We start from the raw sequence: 18,463 nt of genomic DNA, 5'->3' as shown, positions 1-18,463 counted from the left end.
GAAACGAAAGCCTAACACTCTAACCACTACACCATAGAGGCAGTCGACTATGGGAATCAAATCCACGACTTACGAAAAGAAAGCCTAACGCTCTAACCACTAGACTATGGAGGCAGTCGACTATGGGAATCAAATCTATGACATCCAAAAAGAAAACCTAACGCTCTAACAACTACACCATAGAGCCAGTCAACTATGAGAATCGAATCCACGACCTCCGAAACGAGTCTAACATTAACCACTACTCCACATCACGATGTATAAAATCAAATGCTGGCGGCGAAAATCAAAGGTGATATTTTTGCCGCTAAAGTTGCCGCCAAAGGCTTGCGACTTCGCTACGACTACGTATCGCGTACGCAAGGCGACTAATCTTGATACTTTGTTTATTTAGGTAAGATTTTTTATGGTTTTACACTATTGCTAATTTAAACTATTCTAAAATATTTCTTTAGATGAGTAGATATTATTAGGAAGTAAGAACCTTAATAGGTTCAACGGATGTTAATTATTTTTAATTTCACCATGTAATAAACCCATACACAGAAAGTTGTCGTGTGTAGATAAGTCAAATTAAGCGTAAACCTGTTGTTAGAAACGTGTGCTCAGCAATAGACGTATGTAAGTTAGTAAAGTACTAATTTTTGCATAAGGTTTAGTCCACTACACTTGCATAGTAAGTACTAGTTGGAGACTTGACATTTTCGCATCTTTGAAGATTTCGGCAATTATCTCCGAAATCCAAGTTTTCTCACGATATTTTCATTTCCAAGCAAGTGATGAAAATTATAATAATTAATTCGTGGTCAACGATCAAAACTAATTTCTTGACGTTTGCCGACCTTCAGGTTGCACCTTTACGATGAAAGTGTCCCAATACAAAATTTCATCTTTTTGGGAATACGCAAAATAAGATTCAAGTTGTGACATTTTCATATTATTTTATTTATTACTCTTGAAGTACTAAAGGTGATGGCCTTATTAGTCTTTGAAAATAATGAGGAAAAATGGAACTTTACAACTGAAAATTGTTTCTGATCATTTTAATGTTCAACAATTTAAAAACATAATTTACAAAAACTAGTCGCCGATAGGTCTTTTTTTAACGATTTTTTGTTATCATTTAACGTATTAAGAATTAAGTCTTTTTAATGTTCATCAGCTAAGCAAGATGTCATAACCCTTTATATTGTTTTGTGATCCCTATTTCACAATTAAAAAAGAAGAAAGTCCACGAAACAAAAAAGTCAGTCAGCGTGTTGTCTTTGCAAATGCAGATTCAACAATAAATGCGGCGTTAATATCTCGACGCGGGAGTAGAATTTTTAAACTGAAAGAACAAAATGAAAGGGACCTTTATGAATCAGTGCTATTCGAGCTTTAATTGCACAATTTCATCTTCACCACAGTGTGACTAATGTAACAAAATATTTTTTTAAGATGGTTTTACGGTATAAACTCATTTTTAAATTTTTTGATTTGGGTCACTTTCATTGTAAGGGTGCGAAGTATTAGTCGGATGATTGCGTCATATTGCGTCATGCATTAGAAGAAACATACCGACTGATTCTCTAGCCGCCATGCGTTAGAACAGTACCGGCGGATAGAAAGAGACAAATTTCATTCATTAAAATACAATAGATGAATGCGTATTATTACATATGATATGGTAAAAAGAAAAGAGATAACTTTAAATATGTGTTTTTTAGAGGACATTAGTTTTATTAATGGATATTAAATGGAAATTTGTGTATTTTGTATGTTTGAAGATATGAAGTTAACGAAACCATATTACGTTATTATGTACTAAGTTTTAAATAATAGTTTTATTATGAAGTAGTGTATTTTGGCAAAGTAATCGATAATATTTATTTTTCATTAAATGTTCACACGCATATTACATGAATAAAATAATAATAAATTTAGTAAATTATAACATAGTAATAAGAATATGGCATTAAGTACTTTATCATTTACAATAACATGCCTGAATTTCACAATTTTTTCAAGTTACGTAATTTGGTTGTATTATGATACTCAATAGAGATGTGATGTGACTATTTATTTTCGTTAAATGACATCAGCTGATCGAAACTGTTCATGGCGAAATTTCCATAAATAACGTAGTGTGTACTAAAACAACTTTGCTAACTAGTTTCATACCATTAGCTGAATCCGACCTTCAAATATGACCACACCTTTCTGTTACACCCTGTATAAGCATCATCAGCTGCATCAGCATTATAATGCATCTATGTATGTGGAACATCTTTTTCCGACGACTGTCGTTCTAGCTGTTATTGTGACGACAGTTTGTCGCTGTAATGACAAAAAAATCTTGAACGACAGTTAATCGTGTCGTACTATAATTACATGAACAACTTCATTTAAATATGCAAGCCACGATATACTGTAAACTGCACGACTATCTGTCGTCATGACATAGTGGAAACGCGCCCTATTTGGTACTTAGTGTAACGCGCCCTAATGCGTGAGTAACTCGTGAGATTGTCTATGATGTTTTGACATTTTATTTCATTCAGAAAGTTAGGCGAGACGGTGAATACGTCGTTCCTCGGATTTTCCCGTTTCATTAATCGATTTATTATATTTGTTGATTAGAAAAGGAACCTGCGATGGGGGAAAACATTTTTCTTTTCGTTCCCAACATCATTGGTAAGTATCACTCAGCTACCAAAAGAAGAACTTACGCAGTGTTTTTATATTATAATTGTTTACATTACATGATATATTTCAGGGTTCGGTAGGGTGATCCTGGCTATAATATCGTTTTATTATATGCCAACGCATTGCATTCTCGCTTGCACATGCTATGTGACCTCTGCGTTCCTCGATGCGTTTGACGGTCATGCGGCAAGATACTTCAATCAAAGTAAGTGATTTCAGAAGTGGTGTGGTTCACATATGTATTAGTAAGTGCTTCGACTATATCGCCATTTACTAATTCAATTACTTACACAACCACACAGTAACCTATTATGTTTATCCATTGAAATGTTAAACAGCTTAAAATATGCAAATAAACGTCAATGAAAAAGATTTATTCAGTTACAATTTATACTTAATAATGTGCTAGAAAACCACACCAAGTGCCTGGTTTCAATCTTGGGAATTCCTTGTATCAATCATGATACAGGGAATTCCCAAGTTTGAAAAGAAATTTATCAGAGAAACGGAATTCACTCATGGGCACTTCCCAGACCAGACCCAATTCAGAATAGTTAATTTTCCATACTGGTCCTGCCAGGAAATGATCCTGGGGCCTCTTCATCCGGCAATCACAGTGGAAATTGTTGAGCCACCAAGGTGGTCAAATTACTTTTTAAGTGTGTTGCTAAAACTTTGTTCCAGGTACAAAGTTTGGTGCAATGTTGGACCAATTGACTGACCGTGCAGGAACTGCTTGTCTCATGATGACGCTAGCTACCTTCTATCCCGACTACACATTCTGGTTCCAAATCTCCATGGCAATTGACATTACATGTCATTGGCTCTACCTGCATACTACGACTCTTCAAGGGAAGACCTCTCACAAATTCATTGATATGTCAGAAAACCCTATAATGCACTTGTATTATACTAATAAGAATGTGTTGTTCTTTATGTGCGCTGGCAATGAGGCTTTCTATGCTGCTCTTTATGTACTGCATTTCTATACTGGACCCACTGGTAAGTATTTTTTATTTATTTTTTAGTTTGATATCCATGCTACAGTAAAGATACAACGCAAAAAATATATGTTTTGCATATTTTCATACCAATAAAATACCCACCTGCTTATATTTAAAAAAAAAATCTAGTAACATAACAACATAATAAAAGATGATAAGATCATAATATATTTATTTTCTATACACATATGGACATCATGAATAAATGTTTTGTTACAAAATAGTATAAAGTTGGGTTTAGACTACTCTTTTCATATGCAAGTAACAGTCCAAATTGAAGATATAATTCATGTACTAGCAACAAAATTCTACAGATAGGCATTATATGGCATACACTTATCACAACAACTTTCAAATTATCTTTATAAGGCCACGAAAGACTTAAATGTTATCTAACCTGTTTACAGTTTTGGGCATCGGTCTCTTCAAGTTGATTGCACTCATCTCCCTTCCTGTAGCAGTTGTGAAGGCAGCTATCTCTGTACTACATGGTTTTGTTGCTTCACTCAACCTTGCTACTATCGATGTTAATGAACGGGCTGCATTAAAGGAGAAACAGAAGTAAATACTACTTAACTTGATACTCAATATTATAATCTTGTTGCTGAATAACAAAAAACCTTGAATATTATAAAAAATTTAAATTATTTAGCTATGCAAATTTAACAGAAACAATGTGCATGAAATTAGTCCTATTTGGCTCAAATATTAGTAATTAAAACTCTTTACATCTGCCAGTGCCATATCTGAGTGTTTAAAACCGTCTATTCGTACTTAACACGATTGGCCATAATTGCGCAAACATCAGTAAAGCGCTCTTTTCGTTACTTCTAAAACTTGGCATGGTGTGATTATTAAACATGATTTCGAGACTTCCAATCAAAGTTACAATAAACTTTGTTAAATTTAAGTATACTCTTAAGTATACTATCTCACTTTATTATAGGTGTCCTATTTTGATGGAACCAATTGTAAGCTCTAAGATTTCACTGACTATTCCAAGGTACTGAGAGTTTTTTTGTGTTTATATAGGGATGAGTATTTAATCGAACTTTGGTGAAGAAATAAAATTGTATTTTATTATCACTCAGTACTAACATATTGTGGCCAAATCTCAATATTGTTCATAAGTATCTTGTTTATTTGGTGGAAATTTAAAAAATCATAGAAAAGACTAGGTATATGGTAGCTTTCCCATACTTAATTTATTCTTTCTATAGAAGTGTTCTCCAAGCGTATTATGATAACTTTGTCGGAGTTGTATGTATATTACAAGTACTAAAGTACATTTTTATATTTTGTTGCTTTTGTTTTACTAATTTCACACCCTCAATAATAAAGTGACGAAGTTCGAATAGTAACATTTCGGGAAATGAGAAAATATTAATAAAAAAATAATATAAATGAAATGGCCTATATGGCCGTACGTATCACTAGATACGTACTGAATTATTTTTAACCGACTTGAAAATAGGAGGAGGTTCTCAATTAGAAGACTACTTTTTTTTTAGTATGTATGTTACGTGATTACTCCGGTCCGATTTCGATGATTCTTTTTTTGTTGGAAAGAGGGTGCCTCAGTATTGGTCCCATTTTTTGAAGAAAATATTCCACATCTACACAGTGGCAAACAAGATAGATTTGAATAAAACTTGCCAAATACGAGTAATTTCACGATCTTATTTGTTTTTTTTTATAAAAAAATTAATTTCGTGTTTCCCAAAAATTTCTTTTTCGTATATGTCACATTATTTTGAGGGTGAGATTTGTGGTGTAAGTTATGTGATAATTAACTACGTGGTTAGTATAATAAATGTAATGTTTATCAAAGTAGAAGTTCATAGAACTTGTATCCCTTTAGTGTAATATGTCATAAATATTATTATTAAATAAAAATAAGAATCGCAATAGATCAAAGTCAATATTATATAAAATATTTTGCTAAATATTACATATACCCTGGAATGTTTAAGAAAATGTTCTATTTATATTCAAATATCTTTATGTGCGCTAGAAAATAAAATGTATGAATTTACTAATGTATATTTTTTGGAATTATGGTTCGAAACCCACTATTATTGAAATTTAGTTAGAACACTATGTTGATAGAAATACTATTACTTTTCTAAAGGGACCCCAAGAGTTATATGCATTTAATAAATACATGTTTGATTGTCGACTTAATACAAGTTATAATATAGCTATAAGCATAGATTTAGTATATAGGTACGCTATAAGTAAGTGGTAGATGTAAGATTGTTGTTGTGATGTATATTATTTTTAAAAATGATTTCAAAGTCAACTCAAAGATTCCATACATTATTAGTCATATTGTTAAGAATAAATAATGTTTTTGTTGTAAACAATAAATGTACCAAATATATGTGGTTTGTTTTTCTACATAATAAAATTAAACTCAAATCAATTAGTACATATTTTATTTGTTTAAAATGAAGTCGCATATTTACGTGACCAAAGAACTTAATTAATGCAAGTAATTGCTTATTTATGTGTTAAGGTGAAAGAATGTAAAATTATTTGTGAACATAAGAGAAGAAACATTAAAGTTATCCTTTGAGACTGCTCATACCAGCTCTCATGATTTCATCAACGAGAAGGAGGTTACTGGCAATGACTGAGCACGAATTCAGTATCTGCTTTTTCACAATATAGTTATCAATAATACCCAAATCGACCGGCTTGATCGCTTCTCCAGTACTCAAGTCCAAACCAACAGGATCTGGACTCAAGCGAGATTCCTCCTGCAGTTTTACAATAGTATCTTGAGCGTCATATCCAGAGTTGATCGCTAAGGTCTTAGGAATGATCAATAACGCTTCTGCGTAAGCCTGAATTCCGAGACGGGCCTTCCCTTTAACGGTGTCTTTATATTTTAACAGTTCCTGATTAGCTTTTATTTCAAAAGCACCAGCTCCAGGGATGACGCATTTATCTTCAATAGCGTTATTGATAGCTCTCAAGCCGTCACGAATGGCATCCTTTATTTGTAACAAGGTGTGTTTATTTGGACCCTTGATCAGAATAGTGACGGATTGCGGGTTCTTGCATTGTTCGACGAAAGTAAACTTGTTTTCGCCTAATATGTGTTCATAGACTAATCCAGCGTAACCGAGGCAATCTGGAGTTAAGTCGTCAACGGAATTCATAGCAGAACCTCCGCAAGCTAAGGCTAGGCGTTCCATGTTGCGGCGCTTGGCGCGGCGTAGACCGATAATGCCTTCTTTTGCAAGAGCGTCCAGGGAAAGAGGGTCAATCCCCTTCTGGTTAATGACAACGAAGGTTTTGTCGGTGCCAGCGCATACTTTTCTCTTAAGTTCAATAATCTGTAAATACATAGAAGTTTTTGAATTATATTCTAATACTCATTCCTCGCCTTAATGTCAAGATAACAAACAATATATTTACAATAAAAAATATTGAAGGTATAGAGGAACTAGTAATATATAATATATGTGGAGTTCACAATATGTATTTTATTGGCGATTTTGAGTCACACCTTTTTAACCCTCTGATCGATGAAATCTCTCTCTGCGGCGACAAGTTTGTCGCGTTCTTCCGCAGACTTGTAGAAGAAACCGGAATTCACCTCGGTTTTCTCGTATTCGAGAGATACGTTGCAGGTTAGAATGTACGCGTTTTCTACACGCTTCGGCATGTCTGGGTGGCGGGCGCCATGGTCCAATACCAGACCTGCAAATTGGAAGGGAATGGTATAATTTACAACTTTTTGAGAATGAAGAATAACATGATAACATTATTTTAAATGTACACAAAACAAAATTAAAAAAAAAAAATTGTCATAGATAACAATAAACCATAAACTGTTATACTATGTAAATATGAGTACATACCTCGAATGAGTGTAGTTTCAGTGGCAGTCTTGTGCTGCATCTCCATAATCTCGACCATGTGGAGGTCAACAGGCTTGTCGCCAGAGCGGATCGACAACACTGCGTCCACACAGGCATCCGTCAACACATCAGCAAGGGTGGGGTGTACCTGCAATAGCCAGGCGTGTCTTTTTGAACTGCTATGCTCACATTGAGGGACCTCCTTTTGTCATTAGTGCTGTATAGTATTAAAAAAAAATTGGACATGTGTTGTCTTTTGCAATAACTATAGTACAATGCATGAATAAAGTTTGCAAATAACACTTTGCAAACTTTATTGCTGTTAAACATGTTCCAAGACCTTAACCAACCATCTACACCAAGGTTTCTTAACCTTTTTTAGTCATGGACCCCTCAAAAGATTTCAAAGAGCACACGTCCCTTACCCTTTCCGAAAAGATAAAGAAGAACTTCTCGTGGTGCATCGTTATTTTACGCTGGTTTTTGTTGTTCCGCCAGTTTATAAAATTTTTAATAATAAATAAAATAGGAAAAGGCTCGCGTATTGCATTGATGCGCGTGTCGCTCGCTCCTAAATGGATAGCCGTCAATGGGCGCGAAAATTCAAGGAGGTTACATATACCAACTTTCATATTAATGCAATATCTTAGGTAGGTTCGTTATCGACCCCTGGCGTCCACAGGTTAAGCAACCCTGATCTATGTATATACCTTAGTTTTAAGTGAAGTGCGTGCAACATCCAGCAAGTGTTCTCGCTTCACTTCAATAGGCATCCTGCACTTCTCCAGCACCTCCAGAGCCTTCTGGCGGGCCACGTCGAAGCCTTCTGTTAGGATTCTTGGGTGGAGACCTGTATGGATAACATATACATTGTGTACATTATGAACATACATATACAATGCTGTAGTTTTGCACCTGTTCAAAAAGTATTATTTTTTTATTTGTCCAGAATTTATTAACAGCATCCTAAACAAATATAAAAGTCTTATGTTCTGAAATTCCATTACGGATGCAAAGATGTTCATGTATGACAAATTATATTGCTTTTTTTTTATTTTGTAAATTGTTAATGAGTAAACTAGATAATAAATAGGTACTTTAATTTTATATGTTACCTTTTTTAGATTTCATGACAAGTCATATTACAATTTCTTTGAATCTTTTGCATAAAAAAGCAAAAAATTGCACATTTGCAAACTTACAATGTATGTTCAGCATTAATAAAAGTTACATGATAATTTAATGTTTTTTTCTTATTTCTTATTCCTGTTTTTAGGTATTTGGTATTCAACTGAATAGTGAGTCAATATTCAGTATTCGGCCGAATAGCAAAAAACAGGTAGAATAAGCCAAATACTGAGTATTCGTTGCAACTCTAATATATAATCATTATAAGTATTTAACTCAGTGTAGTTATTAATTTTTATTTATTGATGTTGTAGAGCAGTTAGTAGCAACAGACCTTGCAAAAGAATTCGTCCAGGGAAGTACTGCCACCTTATTTATTTCTGCCACCAAGCAGTAATGTCAGCATTACTGCGTTCTGGTTTCGAAGGGTAATGAAGCTGGTGAAGTTACATGCACATGGGACTTGTTAACATGTCTCAGGGTGACAGGCGCAGTGCGTCTCAGATCTTTGCGATTCAAAGCTCTGAGTGGCACTGCTAATGATATGGACAGTAAGCTACACGTCTGTTCATCCTGTCACTTTTTTTTATGATGCCCTTTGCAACGTGTGATCGGTCCAGGGACCATGAGCAGTTGTTTTTAACCGCCTTCAAAAAAGGAGGAGGTTCTCAATTCGACTGTATCTTTTTTTGTATGTATGTTACGCAAGAACTCCAGTATTTGTGAACCGATTTTCATGATTCTTTTTTTGTTGGAAAGAGGGTACCTCCATAGTGGTCCATTTCATTTTGAAAAAAATCATCCACTTCTAAGGGTGGCTGATCACGCATGAACATTCATTTTTATAAATAGTGCCTAAATTTTACTTAAGGAGCAATTATTTTAATCGTGTGTTTTGCTATTCTCCAATTCAAGGCGTTTTTCTCTCTCAATATACTTTGAGTAGTGAGAACTGATTTTTATTATCTCCTGTGTCAAGTCCTGTATAGTGGCGAACTAGGGGATATTCCAACAAAACTTGGCAAATAGATGTAATTCCACGTACTTATGAGGTCGGTTTTTGTAATACTCTGTACTGAGATTATGTTATGATCTATTCGGCGTGTTAGGCTTGCCCACCCTGTGTTAGGCTGCCTTCATCTTTCCAATTTCTCCTTCCTTTAGTCTCACATGTGGCGCCTCTTCAATCGTCTTTTACTTAGTGGTTCGTTCAGAGCTTATAATGCCTGTTTTCATATCGCGAGTTTCTGTCCTTATAAGCTTTTGCATATGCTACTTATCTCCTGTTTGACGGTAGGGATAGGCAGATAATCATGAATATCATCCATTTTAGTAAACCATGGAGCATTTACCAGAGTTTTGAGCACACCATTTTGGAACATCTGTAATATCTCCAAGTTTGATATACATACTTGCTGATCCCCACAGTTGTAATCCATAACTCCAAACCAGTTTGAGGACTGTTTTGTAGGTGGTTAACTTGTTCTCAAGAGACAATCGGGATTTTTAGCCCAGAAGCCATTCCAATGATCTGAATTTGTTGTTGACCTCATCACACTTCTTTTGTATGTGTGTTTTCCAGGTTTGTCTGCGATCAAGGTAGAATCCCAAATATTTAACAACAGTATTGTGGGGTAGCGCATCTTCACCTAGTTTCACAGTTGGGCAATCTTCTCTTCTCAAAGTAAACATGATGTGATTGGACTTTGCTGCGCTAGCTTTGATTCCCCAGTCATTCATCCAAGAATGTATCTTATCAATGTGCGATTGCAATACTCTTGAAGCAGTCTCCGGGTCTATATCTGATGTTAGAATGGCTGTGTCATCTGCGAATGTAGCAGTCAAGATATTAACAGATTCTGGTACATCAGCCATATACAGCATGTAGAGCAATCCTAACACTGAACCCTGGGGGATGCCTGCTTTTATATCATAGAACTTGGAGGTTGCATTGACAAATTGAGGGTGAGGAGGAAATATAATAAACAATAAATGTTTAACAAAAATTTATTAAAAACTATTTAATTGTAACTGTAAAATTTTAGGCATGAAAGGTATATAAATTTTTATAATGATTAATTTCATATCTATGAATTTCTTATTTTTTATTAATGAACTGTTTTATAACATTGTAAAACAATGTATCAGCAAAAAAGCTGTTATTATTACGATAAAAATTACCATGACAGATACATGAACTTATATTGGGGTGAATGGAATGTAAGCAAATTTTTGTAACAATATTGTACATAGCATAATGAACTTTATGGTCAATTGTGTAATGTACACACTAACAGCCTTACTAATAAAAATATTTAAAACAACTGCTTAACAACTGTATAATTATACATTGTATAAACTGCAGATAAGAGTTACACACTCCCTTTACTAATAAAAGATGTGCAAGCATTGCGTAGTTATAAATTAGTTAAAACAATAACCACTGGCAACATTTTTAGCGAGCGTTTTGATACTAGCTTGGAAAACCTGAGAGACATTTTGACAAATTTTTAAACAACGTAATAATGTTGTTTTTGTAATAAATAACATAAATTGTTAGCATAATAATTGACATTTCTTGTCTTGAAATATGTCTAAAATAATTTTGTATTTCTTTTACAATAAAAAAGATCTTTTGGCAAAGCTTATTGTAAAAATTGTTAAAAACTTCATGAACATACCTTTCATACATTGCTAAACGTCAAATTCAAAGTAAATTACGTTTATTACACTGTATTAGGAAATTGTTACTGTGAAATAATGGCTTGTAATAGTGACCAGCTCAAGGCGAAAAGAAACGATCTGCAAATTGGGATACCTTAGAAAAGGTGAGGAGGAATTTTACTATACAAAAGATTTCCCACTCGGTCACAACTTGTAATCGAACTTTTGTATATTATCTTTCAGAATTTATTGAAAAGTTGCATACAGGAGTTTATATCCGTGTTAGAGAACAAAAACACTGACACTACTACCAATAAAAGTAAGACCATTGCTTGGCACACAGTAACAAAAAGGTTTGTAAAATATCACGTTTCACGCATTTTGTTTAATGTTTCTTGTGTTCTTCTAACCGTAATTGAGACAAAATATTTTTTAGATTTAATGAATTAAATAGCCGGGAGAGAGATTTAGCTGAAAGAAAACAACAATGGCGTACGATGAAATTAGATGCTAAAAAAAATGTCCCAGGTAAAGACATCTATCAAATGTACTGGAGGAGGACCAAAGCCTCCTAGCCCAGATCCGGAAACAATAGACATCTTAAGTATGATTCCACAGGAATTTGAAACAGATTCAAATATCTTCGACAGTGACAGTATAGCGGTGAGTGATTTGTATTTAATAACTTGTCAATTTCATGAGAGAGGAACATGAATTAAAAATGAAAAAATATGTTAGAAGCTCAGAGTTTTATTAAAGAAGAGCATGATTTAAAAATGAAGCAAATGTATTTACAAACAGAAGAGCATGACCTTCAAGTTGAAAAATTAAAATTGGAAATTTTGTTGTTAAAATCTAAATTAAACTAATACAATGCTACAGCTAAAAGTGTGTTTCAATGAACAATCTTCTTGTTTCTTGGCCAGATCGGCTATAGATAATGATATCCTTGGCATTTGTTGGTTATCATCATTTTCAGACAAGAGAGGTTCAAGAAAATCAATGTCTTCTTTCATATCGATGGAAATATTGTGGAGTATAGCAAGTGCTACAATGTACAATTTTACGTTTTTTTTGTGTTACACTAAATCCATGCAATAGACAACGAAACCTCTGTTTCCATACTCCAAAACACCTTTCAATTGGGTTTCTTGTCAATATGTGTGATCTGTTGTAAGACTCTTCCTTCACAACACGGGGATTCTGGATTGGTGTAAACAAATAATTTGTAAAACCATAGCCTGAATCTCCTAGTAAACGGGCACTAAATTCTCCATTTTCAAATCGTTGCCGAATTTGACTTTCCCTGAAAATCCTTGCATCATGTGTACTGCCCCTCCAGTGTGCCATCTTGTTGTGCTTCCATCCAGTGCTTATCTTCAATTGAGAATCACAAACTACCTGGACATTTAAGGATGAAAACCCCTTGCTGTTGATATAGTATTGTGCACTATCACCACCAACTTTTTAAATTTTTATGTGTGTGCAATCGATAGCACCAATCACGTTCCTAAAGCCGCAAATGTTTCTAAATCCGGAAACTAGTTGTTCTTTCTCTTCTAGTGACATAGGCATGCGTATGAACTGTGCCGCGTTTTTGCCAAAGCCAGAGCCACTCTGCGGCATACATTAGTAATGGACTGTTGGCTAAGTCCATGAATGTCTGCTGCATCATCTTGAACTTCTTGCCTAGCCCAAGTCCTGAGAGCAGTACAAACTTGAAGTTCTACAGCCAGCCTGCCACCACGAGTTTGTAGCTCGATGTCACTCTTAACTAACTCAACTATTTTACTTACATATGTTTGGCTAAATCTATATTTTTTTTCGAAATTCTGTTTCTTAAAGTAAAAGGATCGAAACGACTTTTGTAACATTTCCTTTTTCTAGGAGGTGGTTCACTGTCTATTTCATCAAATAAAACGAAATATTGTAAATAATCCATTGTTTTTAAAAATACCACACGTCCAATTTTAGGTTATGCGCTTCTTATACAAGAGTCGCGTACTGAAAATAACGGTTCCGTAATATCTCACACTATTTATACACACGCTATAACAGATGTATACAACTAAACTGTCAAATATTTATTATTGGTAATGTTATCGTTATAACTCCGGTATAAGTTGTGTATAAATCTTTATTAGTAAGGCTATAAATATGTGCCAAAATCTTTTGTGGAATGCAAGAGTATTATTTTGTGGATTTTGGCTGAGTTGGAATCTATGGAAGAATTAAAAAAAAACAAAAACAAAAACTGCAGTTTGCAAAATCCTTATTTGTTGCATTGTGATTGTGAACCATATGTTTATATTATATTAATTTGTTTAGTTTGTGTTTTAAATTGAGGCTAAGGAGTATATTATATATAATAAACAATAGCTACTCACCTTCACTGATGTAAATATCTGCCTGTTTGAGGAGTTCTCCAATAAGGAGTACAGTAGATGTAGTACCATCACCAGTAGCATCATCCTGTGCAGTGGAGGCGCGCGCAATGAGGGAAGCTGTAGGGTGCTGTATCTGCATCTCGTGGAGCAGGACGTTGCCATCTTTGGTGATCTTTATATCTCCAGCTCCTGAGACTAACCTGAAGATATATTGATTTGATTTATTTATATGGGCTATACATAATCGCGTTACGCGAAATTAGCGTAAAAACCAATGCTCGGAATAAGGGGTTCCACATATATAGATATAGCTACAAGGAGCGACATAGAGATGTTAAAATCTCCAAATACTAATTTTGAAAACAGCGTTATAACGAAATCGCGTATTACTGTATTTGTTTGTGTCAAGAATATGACAAAATAAATTAAATTACAGTCAAAATAAAATACAACATATTTGCGCCACTTTCTAGAGGATAAATTCCATAAGTCTACAACATGTTTCGCATAGCAAAGTGGTCGTTTTTAGTGGTAGTTTTTAAAGAATAATCTAATTATTTCGGACTTTTTAATTTTTTTAAGTTGATTGAACAACACATCGTGTAAATGACAGTTAGCATCATATGACTTTTCAAAGAACAAATTATAATAATTCAACAAATCAAATACACATTATTGCATTACAGATACTTCCAAAATGATGAAAATTACTTCTGAATAACAGGCTTCTTACATAGATATTAGAAATAATCACAAAAAACTTACATTTTCATTGTCCCTTTAGGACCGAGGTTAGTTTTCATCACATCTTGAATACCTTTTGCTGCAGAAATATTCACTGCAAGCGCTTGAGCTGCCCTCGCAAACTCGGCTTTTGGATTCAATAAACTAATTGCTGCCATTATAAAATTCTTAGTAAACTTAATAAAATAGAAATCCCGGTAAACACGAGGGTTCCAGTGACTAATTTGCTTACAGAATTACCATAGACAACAGACAGACATCGAAAGACAAAAGAAAGAAGTGTGTGAGGAAGCACAGTAATGCTGAAATTTAAAACGGCCTATTTATTATTGTTACTATTATTTATTTATTGAGTATTGGCCAATAAAATCTTAATTTAAAAATATTACAAAGAAATAAAACACTCAAAATGTAATGGGAAATCTAGCAAAATATTATTAGCCAATGGCACAACCGACCGTGCGTTCAAGAAATATATTTTGCTACACGGAATTGTAGTATTTAATTTTAGCATGTTGCAATGTCTCTGGAATCATTTAAAGTCATATCAATAATAAATAGCTTATTAAGACTTCTTCAATCTATTTATAGATAATATTTTTTATAAATGAAATTGTTTCAAAATTTATTAGCTTTCAGGTTAATAAATATTGTAGCCTGTAGAAGTTTCAAGGTGCACTTGAAGTGACAAACAGCTGTCATTCGATTATAGCTGTTTCCGCTTAAGGAGAGCTAAAATAAAATTCTATTTTAGTCTTGTATTAAGAATGTACGAGATCTTGCAAGAACTTTCTTTATATGTGGTATAAAAGCAGCGTCGGCAACAGATCAAAACAAGTATATAGTAATCAACGAACGAAACGATGGGAGTTCACGCTGAAGAAGCCGAAACCTACAAGATTAAGGGCAACGATGCCTTTAAAGCTGAAAAATATGAAGAGGCGATATCATTGTACTCTAAGGCAATTGAGCTCGCCGAAAAAGACTGCCGGGACTTGGCCACATACCTGAAAAATCGCGCTGCTGCCTATCTAAAAACGAAGGAGTACGATAGAGCTATAAAAGACTGCGACCAAGCATTAGATATTATTCCTGAGGATCCGAAAGCTCTATTTCGACGATCACAAGCGTTGGAGAGTTTGGAAAGATATGAAGAAGCTTATAGAGACGCTAAGGCGATTTTCACAGTGGAACCGACGAATAAAGCGGTGCAGCCCGTTCTAGCTCGGTTGCATGCAATTGTCCAAGAAAGAGCGCGGCAAAGTGCGCAAACCAGCAACAAAGTCGATCAAATGTTCAAACTCGCCTTTAAACTTGAAGAAGATAAGGAGAAACGAGAAAAAGCTATGTCCAATCTTCTCGTACTCGCCAAAGAGAGCACAGGTGCTGAAATTATGATCAAAAATGGTGTTGTACACAAAATACAACAGCTATTAAAAGTCGAAAAGAATCCTGACATTTATGCAAATGCTGTAAGAGTTATCAGTCAGCTCTGCAAGAGGGATGTGAATAGAACAAAGCAGGTCATCAAAGTTGTTGGCGTTCCATGGTTCCTGGAGATTATCGACAGTGACAATGAAGAGAGGGTTAATGCAGCTCAATATTGTCTGCAAACTATATTGGACACATTTACTGGTATGGACAGTAAGAAAGAAATAAAACCTGACCCTCAAAAGTGTGAGGAATACAAAACTGAAATTGACACACTTTTGACTTGCCTGACCTATTCTATTACCAATACAGTAATTAGTGGCCTTGCAAGAGATGCCATTATGGAACTTATTATGAGAAATTGTCACTACTCTGCTATCAATTGGGCTGACAGATTTGTTGAAATTAAAGGTTTACAGAGATTGCTTGAAGTGTGTAGTGAACTTGAAGAGTACAAGTATGAATCTGCAATGAACATCACTCCATCATCTAGGACCATAGCAGCAGCTTGCCTGGCTAGAATATATGAGAACATGTATTATGATGAAGCAAGGCAGAAGTTCAACAGTCAAGTAGATGATTTTATCAAGGGTAAACTGCTTACACCAGACCTAGAATCTAAAGTGAGAGTCACAGTGGCTATAACATCATTACTCAGAGGCCCTCTGGACGTAGGGAACTATGTCATCTCTAAGGAAGGTATTGTGGAAATGATTTTGGTCATGGCCCAGACTGACGATCCTCTGCAACAAAGGGTGGCCTGTGAATGTTTAATCGCAGCTGCATCGAAGAAGGACAAGGCAAAAACTATTATTGATAAAGGTGTTGATGTCCTAAAAAAGTTATATCAGTGCAAAAATGATGCTGTCAGAGTTAGAGCTCTTGTTGGTCTCTGCAAACTTGGAAGTTTTGGAGGTGATGATGCTTCAATTCGCCCATTTGCTGAAGGTTCTACAAAGAAATTAGCTGAAGCCTGCAGGAAGTTCCTTGTCAACCCATCAAAGGATAAGGACTTGAGGAAATGGGCAGCTGAAGGTCTCTCATATCTTACTTTAGATGCTGATGTGAAGGAAAAATTGGTGGAAGATAGAGCTGCACTGCAATCTTTGATAGAACTGGCCAAAACTGGTGATCAATCTTGCCTTTATGGTGTTGTAACCACTCTAGTTAACCTCTGTAATGCATATGAAAAGCAAGAAGTTCTTCCTGAGATGTTGGAACTGGCAAAGTTTGCTAAACACCATGTGCCAGAGCAACACGAGTTAGATGATCCTGATTTTGTGAACAAAAGGTTGACTGTATTAGCCAAGGCTGGAGTCACTTCAGGTTTAGTTGCTTTGGCCAAAACTGAGAGTCATAATTCAAAGGAACTGATTGCTAGAGTTTTCAATGCCATCTGCAGTCTTCAGGAACTTAGAGGAATTGTAGTTCAGCAAGGAGGAGCAAAAGTATTGATCCCAATGGCTTTGGAAGGCACCAAAAATGGCAAGAAGCAAGCTGCACAAGCTTTAGCTAGGATTGGTATTACAATCAACCCCGAAGTTGCTTTCCCTGGACAAAGAAATTTAGAAGTAGTAAGGCCTTTGGTAGCATTATTACACCCTGAATGTTCTGCTCTAGAAAATTTTGAAGCCCTAATGGCTCTCTGTAACTTGGCTGGGATGAATGAGACTACAAGGAATAGAATTTTGAAAGAAGGAGGTCTGACTAAAATTGAGCAATACATGTATGAGGATCACATGATGCTACAGAGAGCAGCTACCCAATGTATTTGTAATCTGATGCAATCAGAGGATGTCATAAGGGCATTTGAGAGTCAGAATGACAGAGCTAAGTACTTATACCTTTTATGCCAAGAAGAGGATGAGGACACAGTAATGGCTGCAGCTGGTGCTCTGTGTGTTCTTACATCAGTCAGTAAATCTTGTTGCAGAAGATTACTTGACTTAGAATCCTGGCCAGAAACACTAAGGTGCGTGCTTGCACATAACAATAAGGAAATCCAGTATAGAGGTACCTACATGTTATACAACATTGTCAAAGGAGACAAAGATATGGCTGCAAAATTATTTGAAACTGATGTGTTGGAGATTCTAATGGCTTTGACAAAATTAGAAGATCCAGCCCAAAAGAGGACTAAGGATTTTGCAGAGAAATGTTTGAGTGAAGCCGAGGAACTAGGCGTTATTAGAAAACCACAAGGAGGCGATCAATTGCAAGATCCGTTTACAGAAGAAAATGTTAGTGATGATGAAGTTCAATAAATTTTATTAGATCACACAACCTAGTGTCATAATAAAAGTAGATAATATATAAATATATGTATGAATAAGTTTTACAGTTTTTAAATTGTGAAAATAAATAATAGTTTTTCCTTGTGTTGTAGTCGTGTGTTGTAAACTGTTAACTGATCATGTGAATGAATGTTTAATTTATGTTAAGAATTTTATATGTATTTTAATAAAATTTTATATTGTCTTTTTATAACTTGTTTTTAATTTATGTTTACACACAAGTGTGTGACTTGCTTGTACACACATCATAT

General features: G+C 34.9%; 3 protein-coding genes across 3 annotated transcripts; 2 read left to right on the top strand and 1 right to left on the bottom strand.

Moving 5' to 3' along the window:
• The first annotated feature begins 2,548 nt into the window (after positions 1–2,548).
• Positions 2,549–5,077, top strand: LOC113240143 (CDP-diacylglycerol--inositol 3-phosphatidyltransferase). The gene is made up of 4 exons (XM_026477371.1): positions 2,549–2,676; positions 2,759–2,893; positions 3,373–3,690; positions 4,100–5,077. Exons 1-4 carry the CDS (start codon positions 2,637–2,639, stop codon positions 4,255–4,257), a joined length of 651 nt encoding a protein of 216 aa, XP_026333156.1. The 5' UTR covers positions 2,549–2,636; the 3' UTR covers positions 4,258–5,077.
• A 1,051-nt stretch (positions 5,078–6,128) lies between these two features.
• On the bottom strand, positions 6,129–14,818 carry LOC113240170 (T-complex protein 1 subunit zeta). Its single transcript, XM_026477408.1, has 6 exons — positions 14,509–14,818; positions 13,744–13,943; positions 8,275–8,414; positions 7,565–7,712; positions 7,210–7,403; positions 6,129–7,036 (listed from the first exon to the last, which is right to left on the bottom strand). Exons 1-6 carry the CDS (start codon positions 14,643–14,645, stop codon positions 6,260–6,262), a joined length of 1,596 nt encoding a protein of 531 aa, XP_026333193.1. The 5' UTR covers positions 14,646–14,818; the 3' UTR covers positions 6,129–6,259.
• A 489-nt stretch (positions 14,819–15,307) lies between these two features.
• Positions 15,308–18,228, top strand: LOC113240168 (protein unc-45 homolog B). Its single transcript, XM_026477405.1, has one exon. The coding sequence runs from the start codon at positions 15,351–15,353 to the stop codon at positions 18,180–18,182; it is 2,832 nt and encodes a 943-aa protein (XP_026333190.1). The 5' UTR covers positions 15,308–15,350; the 3' UTR covers positions 18,183–18,228.
• The last annotated feature ends 235 nt before the right edge of the window (positions 18,229–18,463 follow it).

This window comes from Hyposmocoma kahamanoa, unplaced genomic scaffold (genome assembly GCF_003589595.1).
Source record: "Hyposmocoma kahamanoa isolate Upper Pololo Valley unplaced genomic scaffold, ASM358959v1 120, whole genome shotgun sequence".
Taxonomy (NCBI): Eukaryota; Metazoa; Arthropoda; class Insecta; order Lepidoptera; family Cosmopterigidae; genus Hyposmocoma; species Hyposmocoma kahamanoa.
Note: the sequence above shows the minus strand (reverse complement) of the source record. Positions and strands in the feature narration are given on the sequence as shown.

Excerpts from the sequence above, each read along its gene's own strand:
- LOC113240168 (XM_026477405.1), top strand. The coding sequence starts at position 15,351 with ATGGGAGTTCACGCTGAAGAAGCCGAAACCTACAAGATTAAGGGCAAC.
- LOC113240170 (XM_026477408.1), bottom strand. The coding sequence starts at position 14,645 with ATGGCAGCAATTAGTTTATTGAATCCAAAAGCCGAGTTTGCGAGGGCA. Across the intron at positions 8,415-13,743 it reads AGATATTTACATCAGTGAAG|GTCTCCACCCAAGAATCCTA; the intron begins GTGAGTAGCTAT and ends TTATCCATACAG. Across the intron at positions 7,037-7,209 it reads TCGATCAGAGGGTTAAAAAG|ATTATTGAACTTAAGAGAAA; the intron begins GTGTGACTCAAA and ends ATGTATTTACAG.
- LOC113240143 (XM_026477371.1), top strand. The coding sequence starts at position 2,637 with ATGGGGGAAAACATTTTTCTTTTCGTTCCCAACATCATTG. Across the intron at positions 2,894-3,372 it reads GGCAAGATACTTCAATCAAA|GTACAAAGTTTGGTGCAATG; the intron begins GTAAGTGATTTC and ends ACTTTGTTCCAG. Across the intron at positions 3,691-4,099 it reads TTTCTATACTGGACCCACTG|TTTTGGGCATCGGTCTCTTC; the intron begins GTAAGTATTTTT and ends ACCTGTTTACAG.